The sequence below is a fragment of the Euprymna scolopes genome, chromosome 14, assembly GCF_053919585.1.
Source record: "Euprymna scolopes isolate OS-2025 chromosome 14, ASM5391958v1, whole genome shotgun sequence".
Taxonomy (NCBI): domain Eukaryota; kingdom Metazoa; phylum Mollusca; class Cephalopoda; order Sepiida; family Sepiolidae; genus Euprymna; species Euprymna scolopes.
The window spans coordinates 22,541,082-22,563,856 of NC_136495.1; the positions used below are offsets into that span (position 1 = coordinate 22,541,082).

Below are 22,775 nucleotides of genomic sequence, written 5' to 3' on the forward strand. Positions count from 1 at the left end.
AAAAATAAAACTTTATAAATGTACATGAATTCTTAGTATGCAATATTTTTCTTGTTAGTGAGAGGGGGGGGGTATTAGCACCAAACTGTCTATCTTGTATATGGACTTGATCCAGCACATTCTATGGTTTACATTAGGATTCAGTATTGGAATTTAAAACCATTGACTAACTTTCTAGTTGTGTAAGACAATCTCATAAGTGTTATGACAGCTTTCAGGTAAGTTATACTCAGAAAGAAAAGACCATGTATTCAGAATTTTTGAGATAAGAATTCATAGTTTGGATTATTTGCACTTCAACATACAGCACAATGGATAAAGGTGTTAAGTAAAAATCAGTTCTAGCTAATTGAACCTTTGACTTCAAGAAAACAATCTTAACTACGGACAATAATAACAAAGACTAAAATAAAAATTCAACCTGGTCATTGTTGATAGAACGAGAACAATATACCACAACTGATTAAATAAAGCATTCAGTTTAAAATTCCATATAGATTTCTGGGTTCAACAAGATGCACCTTAAGATCAAAGGTTACATCAGTCAAAACGTAAGAATAATATCCAAGATAAACAGCTCAGTAATCCAAATAATCAGATTTATATATATATATATATGTCATTTTTCTGTTAAGAAAACAGATTTATTCTTTTTATCATCATCACCATCACTGTTAGATTCAACAATGCAAAATCTCCTGAATTTGTGTTAAAAGGATCACCCAGGAGAACTGATAGCTTCTTATCGCAACAAGCAAGACAACCAGACGTTGTCTGGTCCACAGTCTTTGTCACACCTTTAATTCAGTTTACAATTCTTGACAGTATCTGTTTCATGGCACAAAACCATTTATTTAATTATTATATCAATCAAGGAATCTATTTTGCCCTTAACTCCTCAGAAGAAGTAACAACTATCAATCCACCAAAAGGAAATAAAATGCGTTTGGGCATAATTTAAAAAAAAAATCCGAAAATTGGAAGAGAAGCTGCAATTACCTTGTTTGCTTACATTACGCCATTTTGAATTTATATATATATGTATATATCATGAGAGAGCGTGTGTTATTTAAAATGAATTAGAAAAATCCTTTTGGTTTTATTATTAATTTGCAAAAACCACTAAAAGCTCAAGAGTTAATGATATAAAAAGAATAGAGCTTAATATATAACAGTATATCTATGTGCGTGTATATAACAATATATAACAATATATATATATATATATATATATATATATATATATTGTTATATATATATAGACTTAATCTAAAATAAAGAGATTGCAAAAATTGTTATCCAAGCTTTCAACCATTTCCAGATGTGTTTATTCCCAATTATCATCAAAATATGCATCAACATTTTCTAATTAATTTTATAATTATGTATCAATTTTATCATTATGCATCAATTTTCTAAGCTAAAATATTTTATTTTATAAAAATCACTATTTTACATTTATGAAAAAAATCGAACTGATTTTTATAATTGTAAATTTTGTATATATTTTTACTAGTAATAAAATAAAACTTTCTTTTTATTATTGTCTTTTTGTGCAAAGATATTTTTAAATAATTTATATTTAAAATACTTTTTAAAATAGTCTAATAAATAGAAATGTAATGAAATTAAATACATTAAATATTGTCCGCATTTTTGATACATTCATGGATTGGCAAAAAAATCCACGTTGTGCCAACCATTTTTGCATGTTTACTGTGGTTTTGAGGGCTAACTATCTTTAAAATGTAAAAACAAAGTCCAAAGGCTGGAATCACTTCTTAACAAAATGTCACCATGACTGATTTCCCACATGTTAACAGTTAAATTTAAAATTCTATCAAACACTAAACAAACGAAAATGATAAGGGATAGTTTTTTTTCAATAGATATTGCTTGTCTATTTATTAAATTAAAACCAGAAGCCATTATCAAGTAGACTTTTACTGGATTTATACGCAAGGAAAATTGCAACATTTTTCCAAACTTAAGCATGGCAGACGAACTCACTGGCAAAGTCCTTCATGGAAAAAGGAAAAAGAAACGAAAATTTTTTTTTCTTTTTTTAAAATGGCAAAAGCAAAAATTTTTTTTGAATGAAAAAAAAAAAAAAAAAGAAAAAAAAAAATCAATCATAATTTTGGAAAAGAAGCTGCAATAATTGATAGTATAAAAAGTAAAAATGGATGTGACATGTTAAAATGTCACTTTGTCTCACCGGATGATGGAGTTTCGGGTGATTTTTGTGCTTCTGTTCCATTTCTTTTAGACGGGATTCTTCAGCTTCTCGCTCGGTGACGTTCATGTGGGACAGTTTCTCCTTCTTCTCGTGCTCCTTCTTCATCTCGTAGGTTTTAAATTCTTCTTTTCTCCGCCTGTCCAATTCATCTAAATCTGTTGTAGCCTAAAAACAATTTTATTTTATGTTAGAAAAATATATTTTTTTTAATAATAAAATAACTAGAATACCCGTCTCAGGACAAGTAAAATTAATTCTCAACAAAAACAAAACAGTTTTGCACCACTTTTATATCGTCTTTCCAAAATTAAAATTAAAATATAATGAAACTAAATCTTATGCATGGAATCCTTATATTAATTTTGATCAAAATCTAGTAGATCATTTTGATTCTAGAAAATGACTAAAAATTAAGGTTTATGCATAAGGAATCATAAGAAATTGAAATTCAGAGAATCTTGCTTAATTGCTGTCCCATGATTACAAATCAAATTCAAATGCAAATTTTAAATATTTGAATGTTTAAATTGGAAGTTGTGTTGCTGTTAACTACTCCGACATTTTTTTCTCCAAAGAAATTGAATTTGAGGGATATTTATTGTTTTAAGTTTCACAAAAATTAGAAATTATTTGAATTTTCATGAAGGCCTTCCATCCTTTATTTACCACCTTTGCATAAAACTAAATATGGTTCACATTTAGGCCCCTTTAGCTTGTAATGTGTGTTCCAAAATAAATAAATTCAATTAAACCAGCAAAAAAAAGTGTTGGGCATTCATTTAAAAAGAATTGTACCTAAAAAAAAATGCAAGGGGAATAACCGAGAGATTATATTTAAAGATTTACCTCCCTTAGTAATTTTTTATTGTTTCGAATGAAGAACGAAAAACTGGAATAATTATTCTTTTCACTTTCTGCATTTATTTAAATAAATTTCAAAAAGATCAAACTCCATTATTCTTTGTTAAAACAATTCAGATGTTTATATTGAATTGCTATCTACTGTTGTCAAGGATAAGTGGGGAGGGTTGCTGCAGAAAGGCCATATATTTGGTAGCAGGACTCGGTCCAGAACTACCACAACTTAACTAGTTCCAACATCTGTCCCAAAAAACACATTTCAGAGCTAAACCATCGTTAAATAAATGAAAAAGTGTTGCTCATAGGGAAACTTTTATCCTAAAACGTGAAGCTGTATTGTTCACTGTGTAAAAATGCATTTGTGCATTCATTGCGCAGGTGGTGATCGTCAACTCGTTGTCTTCCGCAGGGTTCAGTGTTTGATTTCAACACTGGTTGTGTATATCATGTGGTCTCTGCCACTGCTCTAGCAAAACTAACAACTCAAGTCTAAAACAATTATTATGGTATGGACCCCCCCCCCCAGTGCTAAGAAGTGAAAACAAAAAGAGGAAATAAGCTGATAAGCAGAAGAAAGGTAAAGGAAGTGTGGTTAATAGAAAGACAATAGGGAGGGAAGTGGTTCACAAACGCACACAAAGACGTTTGAAAATAGGATTGTTAATCAAGGTGTGTGAGTGACTGGGACAAAACATCGGACATAGAGGTCAATATATTCAGAGTTAATTTATGGACAGTTTTAAGAGTGGGAGTGAGTTCCACAACAATTTATGGACAGTCTTAAGTTTGCGACAGTGGCCGGCAGGTTGCGACTTAAAGCACATCAAGATGAGCTGACATCAACCGATAACAAAGAGGCCTTGGCAGATAACTAAGAAGTGGATCTTAGCATTCAGAGGGCCGCTGGTATCACTCACAGGCAGAGTACAACGGAATCTGCATAATGTGTCGGAGTCTGTGTTTTCTCTTACACTGCTTACTTTTTTATACTTGTGGGTTGGTGTATACCACCTTGGTAGTTGTCGATGCGAGAGAGACAACACAGGCATAATGAGAATGGAAAATGAAAAAGACAAGCACTACAGAAACAGTGTTAGAGTCAGTGATCATGGTCGAGGGAGAGCACATGATTTCACAAAGTAACGTTTCATTTTGAGATATTATGATACTTGTTTTCGTTTGCAAACAACAAGCTTGGAGTCAGGACAAACATCTTTTCTAACCAAACACAAAAGGTCATCCATCTCTGAAAGCGACAGGAACTAAACTGACTTCTTCTGTTTATTTTGCTGGAATATATATATATATATATCAGGCAGCAAAACCACTCGCAATTTATCAGTTATTAATCTATGGACATAAAAACTGACTGACCATAGGAGACGCCATCATTGGTTTGGTTTGGTTGTTTGGCGGCATATCAATTTTTTTTTTTTTTTTATTACATTTTCACCCCAAACAAGGCAAATTGCCACTTTGGTGTAGGGGACTACTCGCAGGGGCAACAACTACCCGGGTACTATGTAGGGATTTGGGCAGCAAGATGTCGGTTCATATTACACTTGAACTTCTGCACGTCAATATTGTTGGGGAAGCAGGGACCTGGAATGGAATTCCGAAGTTTAGCGGTTCTGGGGAAGAAACTATTGGAGTCGAAAGATCTTTTACATCCAAGGATCTCTACAGAGTCGGGGTGGGATTTAGCAGCCTGTCGGGTTTGTTGAGGGTGCTCACGTCGTGGGGGCACAAGTGCTTGCAGTTCGTCAGAGCATTCTCCATTAAAATACTTGTACAACAGGCAGAAGGATGCAACATTTCGTCGATGGGACAGAGGCTGAAGCTTAGATGCCAGTTCAGGGCCTATCAGGTTTGCGACTCTCTTTTGAACCTTGTCAAGGAGCGAGAGACTAGTAGCAGATGCACCAACCCAAATGTGACAGCAATACTCCATACATGAGCGAATGGTGGCCTTATAGAGGTGCAGGATACTTTCGGGTGTTAGTAGTTGTCTAGCACGGTAGAGAGAGCCCACCTTCCTTGCAGCGGCCCTGGCAATGCTTTTAATGTAATTGTTCCAACTCATGTTTCCTGTGAACGTTAGGCCAAGGAGTTTGAAAGATGTACTCTCAGATGAAGAGTTGTTGGCCATTACTATAGGTGGTAGAGAGGGATTCTTGTAATTATTGAATGAAACTAGTTTAGTCTTGGCGGCATTGAACGTGACCATCCATTTTTGTCCTCATTCCACTACAGATTGGAGATCTTCCTCTAGTGTTTCTGCCATTTCTTTAGAAATGTGTTCATTCGTCTTCCTGTCGTGCCTGTTATAGAGTGTAGTGTCATCAGCATATATACCCATTTCCGAGGCAATTTTGTCGGGGAGGTCATTTATGAATATCAGGAACAATAGAGGTCCAAGGATAGAACCCTGGGGCACTCCCGCATTTATATCATATTGTTTAGATGTACGACAGTCGAGGACAATCTGGATTTTTCTCTTATCTAAGAAGGATTTAATTATGTTAAGTATTCTACTAGTGATACCGTATCTAATCTTCCTGAGGAGACCCTTATACCATACCCTGTCAAAAGCCTTAGATATATCTAGACCTATCGCTTTGCCCTCCCCCGCTTTGTCCAGTGAATGGTATATACGTTCAGAGATTACAGTTAGGATGCTTGCTGTGGAACGGGTTTGTCTAAATCCATATTGTTGGTCAGTCAGAAGTTTAGCATCTGTAAGGTGATGAACTAGAGCATGGTTAATTAAGGTCTCAAATATTTTGGCAAAAAGTGGGAGGAGGCTAATGGGGCGATAATTTAATCGGTCAGTTCTTTCGCCAGAATTCTTGAATATTGGTACAACAGAAGCAGTTTTCCAACAGCCCGGAAAGCAAGCTTCATTAAGGCATTTGTTGTAGAGTTTGGAGAGAACTGGAGCTACTTCAGCTGAGCATTTTTTTTAATAGCACAGCTGGGATGAGATCGGGTCCACATGCTTTTGAAGTGTCAAGGTTTTTTATGATAGCATGCACCTGAGCAGGGGTGATTCTCAGATCGTCTAGCGTGGCGTCTGTTCACATAGGAAAGTCGGGTAGGGGGTGGTTGGAAGGGTTCAGTGTGGAGTTTGAGGCAAACCGACTGGCAAGCATGTTAGCCTTCTCGGTTGCTGAGGAGACAACCTCGTGATTGTTGGTTAGTGGGGGAATTGTTGATTGCCCATTATTTACTACACTGTTGTAGATTTTCCAGAAGTCTCGAGTTCCTAGTTTTTGTGCTTCAATGCATTTTTAGTGGTTTCCGTAAATTCTCTCTTAGTTGTCACTATTTCTTAACGTTATTTCTAGCTTCTATATACTTCAGTCTGTTTGAACTGGACTTATGTTGGTTAAATCTGCGGTGTGCATGCTGCTTTTGAGCAATGGCAGTTGCGCAAGTCGAAGTAAACCATTGAGGAGAGTGGGGCTTACTATAAAATTTCCGCATGGGAACATGCGCTTCGATTGCAGTTTTGAACCAGTCAGTGGTCTCGTTTGCACACTATTCAGCAGGGAGAGAAAAAATATTTCCCCATGAGGCATCTCTGATTAGTTCCCTGATGGCTTCCCAGTCAGCCTTTTTATAATATCTCGTTTTGAGCACTGGCTCTTCAATTCTTTTCGGATTATTTAATGACAAATCTGGTAATTTGGGGAAAAAAGGTTTTATGCTTCAAGTTCTTTATAATCTTCAAATATTTATTAATGATGTTTGGTTTGGTTGTTTTGTAGAGAAAAATTATTTCATTGAGTGGCTCACAATCATGGCACGAAACCTTGTATACAAGAAAACATTACTTCAAAAACAGCAGCCCATTTTTGTGTGGTCTTTTATCTAAGCTTTCTTTTATTTTTCCCCCATTTCAAGCCTGTTGTTTGAAACAAACATCTACGCAATGCACTAAACATGCAGCAATGTACATTTTGTACAGAATTTTCAAAGACTGGAATCTTGTTTTTAGGTCAATTTGGTAAAAAAAATTTTCAATTAGAGGATGGAGGGGTGACTTTTTTTTTTTTTTTTTTTTCTTGAGGGAGAAAGTAGGAAAAATTAAGAAAAGAAAAAGAAATTTTTAAAATGGGTAACAATTAAAAAAAACAAAAAGGGGTAAATGTGTTCACCTGTTTGATAAGTTTTGCCAAATCGTCCGTTTCGAACGAGTGAGGGTTAACCATGTTGATATGTTGCATAGGAATGTGCTTGCCTCTTCGGTTTTCTGCTGGGAAAAGAAAAGAAAACAAAAAATCAATAATAATCAAAATGGACACAGGAAAAAACATCAAACTGTTTTTATCCCAAATGATATTGTTTTTTAAAGCATTTGCGAATATGTGTTGTCTTTCTCAGAAATAAGAAATTATCAAATAAAAGAAAGCCAAATGCAATAGTTTTTTTGGCAAATTAAGACAATGGAAGACAAAAAATTTGCAGTCCTGACGTGAAATCAAACATTTATATTAGATCCATTGCCAATATCACCAGTAAAATGGTTAGATCATTCTACTGCTCCAAAAGTAATCTCACTTCCGACACAATCCTCTACCTATACAAGAGCCAAATACGTCCTACATGGAATGCTGTTGCCACATCTGGAGAGGAGCTACTAGGAGTACTTTTCCCTGCCTTGACAGAGTTTAAAACTGGCTTCGAAATCTAGCGAGTGAACCTCTCTTCTTCACCCTACTTTCTTTTTTTCACAGACGAGACATAGCAAGTTTATCTCTGCTCTATCATTATTTCCATGGCAACTGCTTCATTGTAGAAAATTTACAGCAGACACTCCTCTAGCTACAACTACCAATAATTTCCCTTGCCTGTGCATAAAACTAAATGAAAATTCCATGAGCAAAGTTTCTTTCCTAGAACCACCCATTCATTGAACTATCATCCAAGCTTCAACCTCTGTCCCATCGACAAAATGTTGCATCCCTCTGCCTGTTCTACAAGTACTTTAACGGTGAATGTTCCGACGAGCTGCAAGCACTTGTACCCCTCTACGTAAATACCCCCCAAAAACCCGACAAGCAGTACAATCCCACCCCTTCACAGTAGAGATCCCTAGATATAAGAGAGCCTTCTACTCCAGTAGTTTCTTCCCCAGAACCACTAGACTTTGGAACTCCCTGCCAGGTTCCTGCTTCCCCAACTGTACTGACATGCAGAAGTTCAAGTGTAACGTGAGCCGACATCTTGCTGCCCAACTCTCCACCTAGTACCCCTGTAGCCTGTGTCCCCAATAGTAGCCCCCTACTTCAAAGTGGCAATGTGCCTTGCTTGGGGTGAAAATGTAATAAAGAAAAAAAAAAAAAAAAAAAAAAAAAAAGAAAAAAAGAACTACCACGGGACTGCTTCCCAGCTAACTATAATATGGCCATTTCAAGTCTAATGTGAATAAATTCCTATTGAGCCGTCCACTTATACAAACACTATAACCAATCATCACAGTGTTGTCTCACCAGCCACCTTACACCTATTAACACTTATTTGCAATTGACGTTCGGACATTGATAAGCAGTGATCCTCCTCTCCTGTAAAAAAAAAGAGAAAAGTCTCAAGAATGTTCAAGTGAAAGAGGAGTTATTTTGTGAGAGAGAAAAAAAATTGAGTAAACGTTCGTATCAGCTATGCTTTAAGATAGAATTGAACAAATGCAACGACCACATGGCCTCCCCACTCAACAGTATTGCCGCCAACCCCCAACACGACACAGAGGGAAAAGAAAGAGGGAGAGAGATGGCGAGGGAGAAACGAAGAGAGCGAGGAAGGGAGAGATAGAGGGAGACGGAGAAATAAAAAGAGATGGAGAGAAATAAGGAGAAAAAGAGAGGGAGAAAGAGATAAACGAGAGAGAGGGAGAGAGATAAAAAAGAGAGAGGAGACGTGACAGAGAGGGAGGACAAGTGAGAGAGTAGGAGGGATAGTGAGAGAGAGAGGAAAAAAAGAGGAAAAGTGAAAGTCAGAGCGACGGAACGTGGCGGGGGAACGCGAGAGCGACGGAACGTGGCGGGGGAACGCGAGAGCGACGGAACGTGGCGGGGGAACGCGAGAGCGACGGAACGTGGCGGGGGAACGCGAGAGCGACGGAACGTGGCGGGGGAACGCGAGAGCGACGGAACGTGGCGGGGGAACGCGAGAGCGACGGAACGTGGCGGGGGAACGCGAGAGCGACGGAACGTGGCGGGGGAACGCGAGAGCGACGGAACGTGGCGGGGGAACGCGAGAGCGACGGAACGTGGCGGGGGAACGCGAGAGCGACGGAACGTGGCGGGGGAACGCGAGAGCGACGGAACGTGGCGGGGGAACGCGAGAGCGACGGAACGTGGCGGGGGAACGCGAGAGAGACGGAACGAGGCGGGGGAACGCGAGAGAGACGGAACGAGGCGGGGGAACGCTAGAGAGACGGAGCACGAGAGGAAATGCGAGAGAGGGAACGCGAGAGAGACGGAGCGAGAGAGGGAACGCGAGAGAGACGGAGCGAGAGAGGGAACGCGAGAGAGACGGAGCGAGAGAGGGAACGCGAGAGAGACGGAGCGAGAGAGGGAACGCGAGAGAGACGGAGCGAGAGAGGGAACGCGAGAGAGACGGAGCGAGAGAGGGAACGCGAGAGAGACGGAGCGAGAGAGGGAACGCGAGAGAGACGGAGCGAGAGAGACGGAGCGAGAGAGGGAACGCGAGAGAGACGGAGCGAGAGAGGGAACGCGAGAGAGACGGAGCGAGAGAGGGAACGCGAGAGAGACGGAGCGAGAGAGGGAACGCGAGAGAGACGGAGCGAGAGAGGGAACGCGAGAGAGACGGAGCGAGAGAGGGAACGCGAGAGAGACGGAGCGAGAGAGGGAACGCGAGAGAGACGGAGCGAGAGAGGGAACGCGAGAGAGACGGAGCGAGAGAGGGAACGCGAGAGAGACGGAGCGAGAGAGGGAACGCGAGAGAGACGGAGCGAGAGAGGGAACGCGAGAGAGACGGAGCGAGAGAGGGAACGCGAGAGAGACGGAGCGAGAGAGGGAACGCGAGAGAGACGGAGCGAGAGAGGGAACGCGAGAGAGACGGAGCGAGAGAGGGAACGCGAGAGAGACGGAGCGAGAGAGGGAACGCGAGAGAGACGGAGCGAGAGAGGGAACGCGAGAGAGACGGAGCGAGAGAGGGAACGCGAGAGAGACGGAGCGAGAGAGGGAACGCGAGAGAGACGGAGCGAGAGAGGGAACGCGAGAGAGACGGAGCGAGAGAGGGAACGCGAGAGGGGACAAAGAGAGAGAGACGGAGCGCGGGAGGGACAAAGAGAGAGGGAACGCGAGAGGGACAAAGAGAGAGGGACAAAGAGAGAGGGAACGCGAGAGGGACAAAGAGAGAGGGAACGCGAGAGGGACAAAGAGAGAGGGAACGCGAGAGGGACAAAGAGAGAGGGAACGCGAGAGGGACAAAGAGAGAGGGAACGAGAGAGGGACAAAGAGAGAGGGAACGAGAGAGGGACAAAGAGAGAGGGAACGAGAGAGGGACAAAGAGAGAGGGAACGAGAGAGGGACAAAGAGAGAGGGAACGCGAGAGGGACAAAGAGAGAGGGAACGCGAGAGGGACAAAGAGAGAGGGAACGCGAGAGGGACAAAGAGAGAGGGAACGCGAGAGGGACAAAGAGAGAGGGAACGCGAGAGGGACAAAGAGAGAGGGAACGCGAGAGGGACAAAGAGAGAGGGAACGCGAGAGGGACAAAGAGAGAGGGAACGCGAGAGGGACAAAGAGAGAGGGAACGCGAGAGGGACAAAGAGAGAGGGAACGCGGGAGGGACAAAGAGAGAGGGAACGCGAGAGGGACAAAGAGAGAGGGAACGCGAGAGGGACAAAGAGAGAGGGAACGCGAGAGGGACAAAGAGAGAGGGAACGCGAGAGGGACAAAGAGAGAGGGAACGAGAGAAACAAAGAGAGAAACAAAGAGAGAGGGAACGAGAGAAACAAAGAGAGAGGGAACGAGAGAGACAAAGAGAGAGGGAACGAGAGAGACAAAGAAAGAGGGAACGAGAGAGACAAAGAAAGAGAGAGAGAAAAAAGAGAGGGAAAGTGAGAGAGAGGAGGGAAAGAAAGGGAGCAAGTTATACACACAAGAGAGAGAGAGAGACATGTTATTGCAATCATTCTTCGCTGGCATCCTCACACCCTCCTCACAGACTACTTATGTTACATAATTGCCATGGAAACAAAATATCTCATTTTTCACATTTCATTCACTGTTGTTTCTCATCTACAACAGATCGCTTTTTTTATTCATTTTTTTTTTTATCATGAAAGGTTAATTAATGAAACATCTCTCTCCCTCCCTCCATTCTCCTGCCCTCGGCTTTGAAGTACCCCCCCCTTTCCAAGGACAGAAAGCATTACAATCTGTCCATTGCCATGGTAATCCAGGCTACAGGACAGAAGCAATCATCAACTATTACAATAATATGCTTAGTGTGTTAACATTTGTCTGATGGTTTTTGATTGTCTGAAGGATGAAGGTTTTATAGTGAAGCACGTGTTGCATAATCAGCAACCGCACATCTCCTCACAAGTGGCAGTAGGCTTTGTTTAGGTTGAAAAAGACTTAAAAACATAAAAAGGTCTAGAACGACTAGTTTTTATCATAAGAGTTTTTCCTTCATGCTCTACCAAGATTTGAGAGCGTCGTCTACCCTACTACTGCAGACACATTTTATCCGTTTTAATTATTAGCATGTTACATAACTTATTTAGAGACATAATTTAAAAACCGGAAACCAGAATGCAAATTGGTTATTTTAACACTTAAACTAATTGCAAGAAGGAAATTTGAAATTAATTCTTATCAAATTACTTTTTCAAATCAACTTAATATAAAAAAATATTTTATTAGTAACCATCTAGCTGTCTCTACCCAATGTAGCAAAGAATAATTTTTACTTTTATGAATAATATACATGACTGAAATGAAAAAAAGAGAGAGAGAGAGTAAACCAACCAAAGGGGGATAACTATTGATTAATACAGAGTTACTTACCACCAAAACAAGGGAAGTTACTCTATACTGACAAATACAGTTACTTGTCTCTTTTTCTTAAAATTGTGTCAATTATAAAAATTATTTTGGTGAAAATAAAATTTCTCTAATGAATTTAATTTGATTACATGTTTTCTTTTTAAGATCATGTACCAACGTTGTGTAAAAGAAAAACAAAAAAAACTTAAATTTTGTAGGATGAAAACTATTGATGACAAAAGTTGAAAAACCGAAATTACTTTATTATTAATTTGAATCGATGCATTATTTTTAATCAGAGGAACTCGTGTAAATTTAATAGAATGAAGAAAAAAAAAAAAAAAAAAAAAAAGGATGAGATGAGCCCTTAAAAAAAACAAATAGGAGAATCTTAAGATTTCAAGCATTCATGAGCTCATTAATAAGAATTAAAATACACTCAGTAGTGTATCCGATTCGCTATTTATGTACAAAAAATAAAAAGTGCAACAAATCTGCGACAACAGCTCCTGTGATTTTTTTTTTATTTCTGTGATATTTAGGCATGATAATTGTAGGTAAAACAAATTGCACTTAATGTGCGTTTTATTTTCCCCTAAAAATCTTTGCAAAAAATAAACAAGTTTCTTTTTAGACTTTGGGGAGAATATTAAAAAGTCAAACATAAAAATAAGGTTCCTTTAAGTTAAAGGAAAAAATTTTCTTTTTTTTTCTTCCAAATAGTAAATTATTTTTTGGTTTATTTTATAGTAATTATTATTATTATTATCAGTAATTATTTTTTTGTTTATTCTATAGCAATTATTATTATTATTAGTAATTATTTTTTTGTTTATTTTATAGTAAGTGCTTTTTTCTTTATGTTTACAAAAAAAAAAAAAAAATGACAAATACACAAATTATTTAATTTCCCCAAATTTCAACACATCAGTCTGAAAAAAAAAAAATTATTCTTGTACAAAGATTTTTAGAGAAAAAAACCCCCAAAAAACAGCATGTCGGTCCGTTTAAATAAAAATCAGTTACTTTTTGTTCTTGACGTAAGAATCCCAGGTTATTCAAATGACATGCTTAAATATCACATGGATAGAGAATAATCAGCAGGTGTAGTTGTTGTACATTTGTCATACCTTAATTTGTCATGCATAATTAGTAAAACTCCTCAGTGAACACAAATATAAGAGAAATGTAAACAATTGCAATAAGAGATAGAATCCTAAGATGATCTCTCGGTTGAAGTGTCTGAAATAGCAAGACCCCCCCCCTACTTTTATTGCATATAAATTCTATTGGTATCTTTTACAATAAATGATACAAAAATATACGCTACTCAATGTAATCATTCTATGCAAAATGAATATATAATCTAGGTATTAATACGATAGCATGCATATCATTTTCTGTGTAACGCTTACATCCGGGTCGCTTGTTATGTACTTCCATTTCTTGTAATAATTTTATCAAGAATTCTTCATAAGTTTTGATTTCGGTTATGACTGAAGAAACTCGAGTTTATATATATATATATATATATATATATATATATATATATATATATATATATATATATATATATATATATTCATAAGTTTTTATCTTGGTTTCGATTCAAGCTAATGCACCAAAGTCATATGGATATGACTTTTTTATTTTTGAAATTGCAACTTTATAACATATAAAAATCGAAAGAACATTAACTCTATAATAATATATACGAAATCTGCAAGAATTAAAATATCATATTAAGCGTACTTTATGACCGGGCTTTGCAGTGCGTTCATGTTAGCTTAGATAAATACTTTTGCAGTTTTAACAAAAAAACTAAAATAATATTAGAGCGTCTCCATTTACGCTGAACATCAACAGAATGGCAACATCAATATATTACATATGAATCGGTCCCCTGTGGAATTTCCACAGGTTCCGCTAGTATAAATAATAATAATGCACTAAATCATTTTCATGTTTGTAGACTTCATAAATTTTTAAAATACATGCGATCGTTAGATAAGGTGTTGAGTTGTCATTAATTTGATATCGCAAAGGTAAAAAAAAAAAAAAAAAAAAAAAAAATTTGGAAATTAATTGTTCCCAAATCAAATCATGCCATCCCATCAACTAAAACAACGATGTTTTAAATAAACGCATTTTTAAAAAGTCAAATTCGTTTTATTGATTTAAGTAACATTTTATTGACAGTTATTTTTACAGCGAGACAAATAATATTTGTTTTAAAAAGAATTAAATGGCTATAATTTTAAAGAAAGAGACATTCGTTTGATTTATTACAAAAAAATATTTAACTGAAAATTATTATTTTCTAGAAGAAAAGGTTTTTTTTTATTAGCATTACTTTTGAAAGACATTACTAGTAACAATAATATAAATTGATGTAAAATACACCGTGGAATTTCTACAGAATCTCGCCAGTGAATATATAATTGATTATGTTGGTCATTATATCCTAGTGTGACTCATTCCATGGTTAATTAGATAAAATAAGTTCTGGATTGGCCAGCAATATGGGTTGTAATTTTAGCTTTTTATCTAATTAGAGACAAAAGCCAATATAGCCTACATTTTGTCTATTATATTATTGAAACTTATTTGAATGTTTGAGTTTGTTCTACAATCCACAGAGATTTAAAAAAAAGTGGGCAAAGATTCAAATATATATAAAAAAAATGTTACCAAAGGCAAGATAAGTTACTCTTCTACCTAGCTGGATAGGTTTTTAGTGTTTGTACTTAATGTAAATTGTTTATTCAGTTCAAAAACAACTAATGCCAACCAGTACACAAGTACAAGAAAGAAAATGGGCATGTAACAAATACATTGTGGCCATTTTTTTCTTTTGCTCATATACGTGTTGACATTAGTCGTTTTTAGAGTCAAACAAACATTTTACATTAAGTAAAAACATATTTGTACATTTTTCTCAGTATACGTTTCAATTTTTAAATTTGAACGTTATACAAAAATGAATTAATGAAAAAAAGTGTTTGTACATATTTTTGGCATAGCACCACATTTGCTTAAAAAACTTAGTGGCATATCTAAAAGAAACACAAGACAGGCCAAGACTTATCACACTGCACAAGTAAAATATTTAAAACTCATAGAAAACAAAAAATGATTGCCGAACAAAGTATTTGGCCTAGTAAATTTAATTTCAGTGATTGAAAGCAAATAATCAAGATGAAAAAAAAAAAAGTTCAAAATGTTTATTCGTTGAATACTCAGAACAATCGGACGTTAAATAACGTGGCACAGTAGATTGAGGCGTTGAATCTCTACGGTCCCACATGATCATTGTCTGAAGATAGCGGTTTCAATCCTACCCAAAGCAGGTCAGAGGTTTAATTGGCCAAAACGGGGTGAGACAACAACTATGGAAGGCAGTAATACAGTTAGGAGACGCAGCATTCCTATCCTGCCACAGTTAATCATCTGAAGAAGGCCAGAGGATGAGTTGGCCGAAATAACAACTATGAAGGTGAGGATAACAGTCCGCAAATAAATAAATAAATAAATAAATAAATACACAAATTACTTATCTCAAGGATTCCAATGATAAATAAATTAATAAAAACATATAAAAAAAAATAAAAATTACAATTAAATTTACCAAAATGATCCAAGATGGTAAAAATAAATTATATTATAAATATTAAAGAATTAACATTTATAAAGTAATCTCAACCAGATGTAAAAGCTCAATAAAACCAAATAAGAGATAGAGCTTATAATAAGAGCAAACAGTTAATAAAACATGTTAAAAAACACTTTGAAAAAGAGTTAAAAACATATTTAATCTGAAAAGGAAACACTAAATAAGTGGATAGTCCTTAATCCGCGGAGTTTCGAAGAAATACTTTCCTTCTCATCCATATATATTTTTTCCATATATATATCATCCATATAAACATGGTTGATATGTGATCGGATAGCAAAACTAAAAGAGACAAAAACAATAATCTAAGACAATCATATACTTTTGGGAGTAGAAAAAAATCATAGAAAAAAGTATTTTGAATTCTGTTATTTAATTAAATTTTCAATTCGAATTAGCTCAAATATCAAACAGACTTGTTTTATTGGGAATGCGGTTAAGTTTGTAGTGAACGCAGGTTTAATAATACATTGGAGAGGCGTTAGAATAGTTCAATTTCCATTTAGAAACAAATGCAGTGAATAACATTATTGGATGGGTGCAGTTGAAATTCGAAACACCCACATAGAAGTTCTGCATCTGGGAATCTGACCAAACTGTTTTTATGTTGTTCTGTTTAATAAAAGTAAATGATATTCTAGTTGAACATAAACACTCCCAATTGCTATAAAATCAGATCTCTTTCGATTTGTAGTTAAATTTCAAAGATGATTTTTTTACTCCAATAAAACACTTCTTTTTTACTTATGAATCACAATTCGAGGATAGAGGTCAATGAAATTATCACTTAGATGCTGAACCAAATATTATGAAAGGATTGAAAAATATAAATGGAATGGATAAAATTTGATTACTTAAAGAGTATGGCTCAAGTATTGACATGAAATTGGAAGGCGATCATGTTGTAGTCTGTAGGAAAGTAGTCTCATGGTAATGTGGTAATAGTATTTATAGAGATAAAGTCCACTGTCCATTATAAACAAACTAGCAGGGTTACCCGATGTTGCTCAGAATCGTATTAAACAATGAGAAAAATGAAGTTGCGTTTGAACATACTGTAGTATTGGGAATCCCAGTTTAATTGTTATATAGGTAGTTTTAGATATAGAAAGTTATGTAACTATATTTTTATTTCCCATCAGTGAGTTGGCAGGGTCACAAAAGGTTAGGTTTGACAGGTATAATCCTAGAGAGAATGCATTGGAAATTAGGGGTGACATGCACCGGAAATTAGGAGTGACACGGGAATTGTGGTTGTAGGCTTCCGGTTGACGATCACATGGGCTGAGAGTGGTTTTGTGCAGCAGAGAATGTAGACGGGAGATTTCGGATGTCTGACAACCAGGGTTTGAGATGATAGGCTTGCCTTGAAATAAAAGATTGAAGCTTCAAATCCATCTTGTGTTCATTAATGCATCTGTCTGCAGCAGTAAGTACCACTCCCCACGAGACGGTGACCAGGGTCCAAGAAGGCATCATCTGCTGGCCAAGGCAACCAAGTATGTATGAATTAATGGCACATACACGTCTCAAGACCTTCCAAGGCAAGAAACGGTGTAAGGATAAGAACACACACACATAACAGTGAACTGCACGTAAGATACGTAAGAACATACATACACACCCACACCCGTATAAGTAAGAACATTAATAAGAACACACAGACTCTTAGCAGAAGTAAACGAAATAGTAAAGTGAACAAATAAATAATAAAAATAGAAGGACGCAAAAGTCTTTTTTTAACTATACCTGTTATTCTTAGGATAGAGGAATTTTTGGATGACTATGTATCATTTGCTATCTCGAGCAAAAGAATATTTTATCTACCCTAGTACTGGTATTACAAAACACATGAAATAATTACACCTTCCCTAGGACGGGTAATTTACAGCACGTATATGAAGTAATTTTATCTTCCCAAGGACGGGTAATGTACAACACACATTTAAAATAATTTTACCTACTCTCGAACAGATAATGTAAATACATATGAAACACTTAAACGTACTCTCGGCAGGTATTGTACAACATATATAATTTCTCTTCCCACTAAGGCCACTGTAATTTTAAGAAAAATCATGTCATTTTTAGAAGATGGATCATTAGAATTTTCAAATTAATACATTGTCTTGGTTAGTAATTAATTAGGTAACCCTTGCTTCACCATAAAATTTGTCAGAACTGTGTTTCTTCGCCCACCACAACAACCACTGAAACTATAATTTTAAGCAAAATGATGTAATTTTTGGAAGATGACGTAGCGAGTTTTCCAAATTAATACAACCACGATAGGATGTAGAGCTTGTCATAAGGAAAAGAAATCAAGACTGCAAATTAAAAATTTACAAGGAAATTTATTGTTCGACAGAATACTCTAAAAAAACTTTTAAGAAATCCTTAATCCATGGAGTTTCAAAGAATGTTATTCTTCTCTTCAAAGGAAAGAAAGACATTAGGAAATTACTAGTATAGCCGCACTAAAAATTTGCTGGTTATAGCATTAGATGAAACAGCAATTTATAATAGTCATAAAATGCAAAAATAGAATGCATTCTTTGAAATCCAGATGGTAAGGTGGGACAAGTTAGAGGCCATTACTGAGTAAATGAAAACAAAAACTGCTTCCTGTAAAACAAGGGAAGAGATCTCATAAAAACTTTGATCCAGTGAGACTTCTTGATTAGAAAAAGATTAAAAGCAAAATAAAGAAAAACTAAAAGTTATAGCCCGTTGACTCAGAATCAGTGCTTTATGCCAAATTGATGGTTGAATATGACTAAATTTGTGTTCATTTTTGCATTAAATATTAATCTCTATTATATAATTCCTAACCGTGCATCGACAGATACTACAATACTTAGTTTGCTGCACCTTATAACAAAGGTCAATAAAAAATTCCAGCCAGATCGGCCCAGTAGTTTTGAGAAAAAAAATTAGATGAACAAATAAAGAGGAATATAATACAGAGTGTCTAATTGTTTGATTTTTTTTTTTTCTTTTGGAATGGGAGGATGGCATTTTGTAATAGAGTGGTTTTCATTAGAATTATCACACTATGCAAATATTATAGAATCTTCCTGGGGAGTTCAATTCCTCACGATTGATTGAGATACGATAAAAATGGATGTAGGAGCCAACTTTTCATTTTGGTGGTGGTGGTGGTGGTGGTGTGTGTGTAATTGGGGAATGGAATTAAATGTAGAATATAGAAAGAAGTTATGAAGTTATGGACAGAGAATAAGTAATTTTCAAAGGATGGGAGAGGATAAGAGTGCTGGAGGGAAATAAAGCAAAAGAAAACAAAAATAAAACTTTGAAGTGATGGAGTTGAACATTATTTTCTGTTTCTCTTTCAATCATCATGTGATGCTGGCCATTCTCTTAAAAAAAGGTCACATCTTTTCTCTCACTTTCTCTGAACATTCAAGCAAGAGCAGGATGCTCACACATTTTGTGTCAGTAATTTCTTGTCCGTAAACGCATGCAGAAAAAGAGTAAAAAGGAGGAGGAAGGATAAAAAATTAAAAGAAATAAAAGGTGGATGTGCTAAAGATGGAATGTTCAACCAATGGAGAGGGGGGTGGGGAGAATCTGCATTCCACTTGTTCTTTGCCCAAAGGTGATAAATTCTTTTCTTTTTCATCCTTAACCTTTAGAAGCATCTGCATACCCTACCCACCCCCTCGGCTGCGTCTATGGATTAATCTTATTCCGGATATGCTAAGAAAATGAGTATCAGTGATGAAATCCAATCAGTTTGGGCAAGTTTAAAATAGGATTACTTAAAAGGATGACAAGCTGTTGTACTTTGTCTTTTGTCTCTTTGACTAGAGAGAGAAAAATGGATCAATAACAACACTAGGGTAGGCCAGGAGAATTTTTGGTAGATGGAACATTAAGCTCTATTACCAATACAAGCACATCATCCAGTGAGTTATGGCTGGATCGACTTTTTTAAGGAAAGGGGGGGGGGTGATGAGTAATGTTCAGAGAAAGGTGAGGAGTCCAGAGAGTAGATGAATCATTGAATGATGGGAAGCAGGTCTGTTGAGGGGGAGAAAAAAAGATTGGCATTTCACAAATTTGTTTAAAAATAAACAAATAAGCAGATTAAAAGAAAAAAAAAATACTCTAAAAAATGACAACTATAAATAATAATTATGCAAGTCTTAACGTTTTTGATGTGTCCCTATGATTCAATAGAAGCGTCTTTCTTTTTCTTGCTGCATCAGTCTATCATGCATAATTTTGAAATAGTTGCAATAAACTTTGGCCCAAAAATTTCAAGATGGTCTTATTATTGGTCAGAGAGTGTAGAAACAAAGAAAAATGGTCAAAGAGAGTTTTTAAGATCTATTTCTCTAGGCTGGGTTCGGTTTGCTTACGCTTTATTGCAAATTAACATTTGTCAGTTGATGCTAAAACTATTAGAATTGAAAATATTTAGCTTTCCAAAAATAATTTTTTTTTTAAATTAAAATTTGAAAAAAAAAAGTTACATTATGACTAAATCCTCCAGTCATATTTTTCTTTTTTTTTTTTTTTACAAGGGATCATTATCAAGGCCTGAAGACCATTCAAGGATAAGGATTAATGAGGTGAGACAACACTGATGATATGTTATAGTGGAAACTGGGTAGAATTTGATCATTTAAGAGGACAGCTCAACAAGAACTTGCTTAAATGAGACTGATGATGATGTTAGGAAGCAGCCTTGCAGTTTTGTGTTCCACAGACAAATAGTTCTAGGAAAGAAACTTTGTTCATAGAATTTGTGTTTAGTTTTAGACCCAAATAGGAAATAGGGAACATTGTCAACAGTTGTTGTAGATAGATGTGTGTTTGTTGGCAATGTTTTGCAAGAGAGGACTATAGATTGAAGTTCAGTCAAGTACTTGCCATTAAGAATTCAAGACTAAGATGATGGTATCACAACGAATGAACATATACTACACTGTTCCGCCAGGAGGAGATAATACTTACTATGATGGTATCATGATAAACAAAGGAACATGTACTACACGACCATCCTGGCAATGCCTGGAAGGATGGTACTTGTACTAGGCCAGAAAAACCTACATTACATTACTCTCTATCAAACTCAGGAATCAGAGGTAATGAGTGAAAAGGAAAGAGTGTGTGGGGAGGGGGAGAAAAGGAGGGATATAAAGAAAGAGGTGGGGAACTAGATACAGAGATGGAGTTGGGGGGTCCAAAGGGGGTGGGAGGACTAGAGAAAGGGGTCGAAGATCCCTAGAGAAAGGCAGACGGTGTGGAAAGAGTAGGAGGAGAAAGAGAGAAAGCGAAAGGAGAAGAAAGAGAGAAAGGAGGAGAAAGGAGAAAGGAGAAGGAGGGAAGGGAAGGAGAAAGAAGGCGAAGGAGGGAAGGAGAAAGGAGGAAGGGAAGGAGAAAGGAGGAAGGGGAGGAGAAAGGAGGAGGAAGGGGAGAAGAAAGGAGGAGGAAGGGGAGGAGAAAGGAGGAGGAAGGGGAGGAGAAAGGAGGAGGAAGGGGAGGAGAAAGGAGGAGGAAGGGGAGGAGAAAGGAGGAGGAAGGGGAGGAGAAAGGAGGAAGGGGAAGAGGGGAAGGGGAGGAGAAGGAGGGAAGGGGAGGAGGAGGGAAGAGGAGAAAGAGGGAGGGAAGGGGAGAAAGAGGGAGGGAAGGGGAGAAAGAGGGAGGGAAGGGGAGAAAGAGGGAGGGAAGGGGAGAAAGAGGGAGGAGATAGAAGAAGTGGGAGAAATGGGGAGTGGGAGGAGAAATGGGGAGGAGAAGGAGAAATAGGGAGAAGGAGGGAGAGGGAGAAGGAGGGAGAGGGAGAAGGAGGGAGAGGGAGAAGGAGGGAGAAGGAGGGAGAGGGAGAAGAAATGGGGAGAAAGAGGGAGGTGGAGAAGAAATGGGGAGGAGAAAGAGAGAGGTGGAGAAGAAATGGGAAGGAGAAAGGGGGAGGAGAAAGAGGGAGGAGAAAGAGAAAGAGGGATGGGGGAGGAGAAAGGGACGGGGGGAGGAATTGTGTGTGTAGCTTAGTGAGAGAGGCGGTTTCTTCATAAAAAGGATGGAAACAGGAAAAATGTAGTCAATTTTTCTAAAGGGAAAAAAAGTTTTTTGCACAGAATATTTGTCTGGTATGCACATAAACGAAAAGAGCATGGCACCATGGACAGAAGAAGTCAATATGTAAAGGAGAGTAGTGTTGCCTTTGAACGATATGATGATGGTGAGGAGAACATAGGATTGGAGATTTTACTACTTGGCCCCCACCCACCCTAATGTTAAAGATAAGACCCAGTGCAATATTGAGCAGAGCTGAGGAATAGCTAGTGGGAGTGGGGGAGGTAAACAAAGTGCTGCCCTGTCAGCTTTTGGAGGATTATAAATGGGGGGGGGATTCGAGTTGGAAGTTTCAGAGCCTCTATTTAAAAAAGACACAGTGGTTGGAATAATTGACATGGAAGGAGGGGGCATTCAAAGAGGAGGAAAAGGGGAGAATAAACTGAGTGGCTATCTAAAACAATATCCAAGTAGTAGTGGAGGGTACATATACCTTTGTACAAAATGGAAGAAAAATAATAATAAAAGAAGGTTTGAGGCAAGAAGAAAAGAGAGATTATATTATATTTATTGTTAATTTTAGATGGCGGCATACTGAATGTAAGCAATGGACAGTTGCAATCTGGAGGTATCTGGCATCTAGCTGGATACTGAACTAATACATACAAGGCTTGTTTGAATCAATTCCTGCTTTATTTATGCCGTTATATTCATTTATTTACGACTGAACGAATTAGTTCAACCAGATCATAAAGGATTAATAATCAAGCACAATAACCTTACATACAATACAAATATTATTAGCTACATATGTGAATACATGTTTCAGTTGATATTTCTTAATATTAATAGTCTCTGATCAGTTTTGAGAGACAATGGACACCCTCTGTAAGTGAGCCTGCGGTTGTAATGGTGAAGCAAGGGTTGCACAGTCCT

At 37.2% G+C, this 22,775-nt stretch overlaps 1 protein-coding gene across 2 annotated transcripts in view; it reads right to left on the reverse strand.

The window, feature by feature from the left end:
• LOC145292906 (nucleobindin-2-like) overlaps positions 1–22,775 on the reverse strand; it is a 274,197-nt gene that overhangs the window by 15,552 nt on the left and 235,870 nt on the right. Inside the window, exons 5-6 of one of the 2 annotated variants that reach the window (XM_080139047.1) lie at positions 7,261–7,358; positions 2,219–2,404 (exon numbers count right to left, since the gene is read on the reverse strand). In XM_080139047.1, the coding sequence (XP_079995173.1) occupies positions 2,219–2,404; positions 7,261–7,358 (284 nt within the window). The remainder of the gene's footprint in view (positions 1–2,218; positions 2,405–7,260; positions 7,359–22,775) is intronic. The other variant, XM_080139046.1, reaches the window with a different exon arrangement.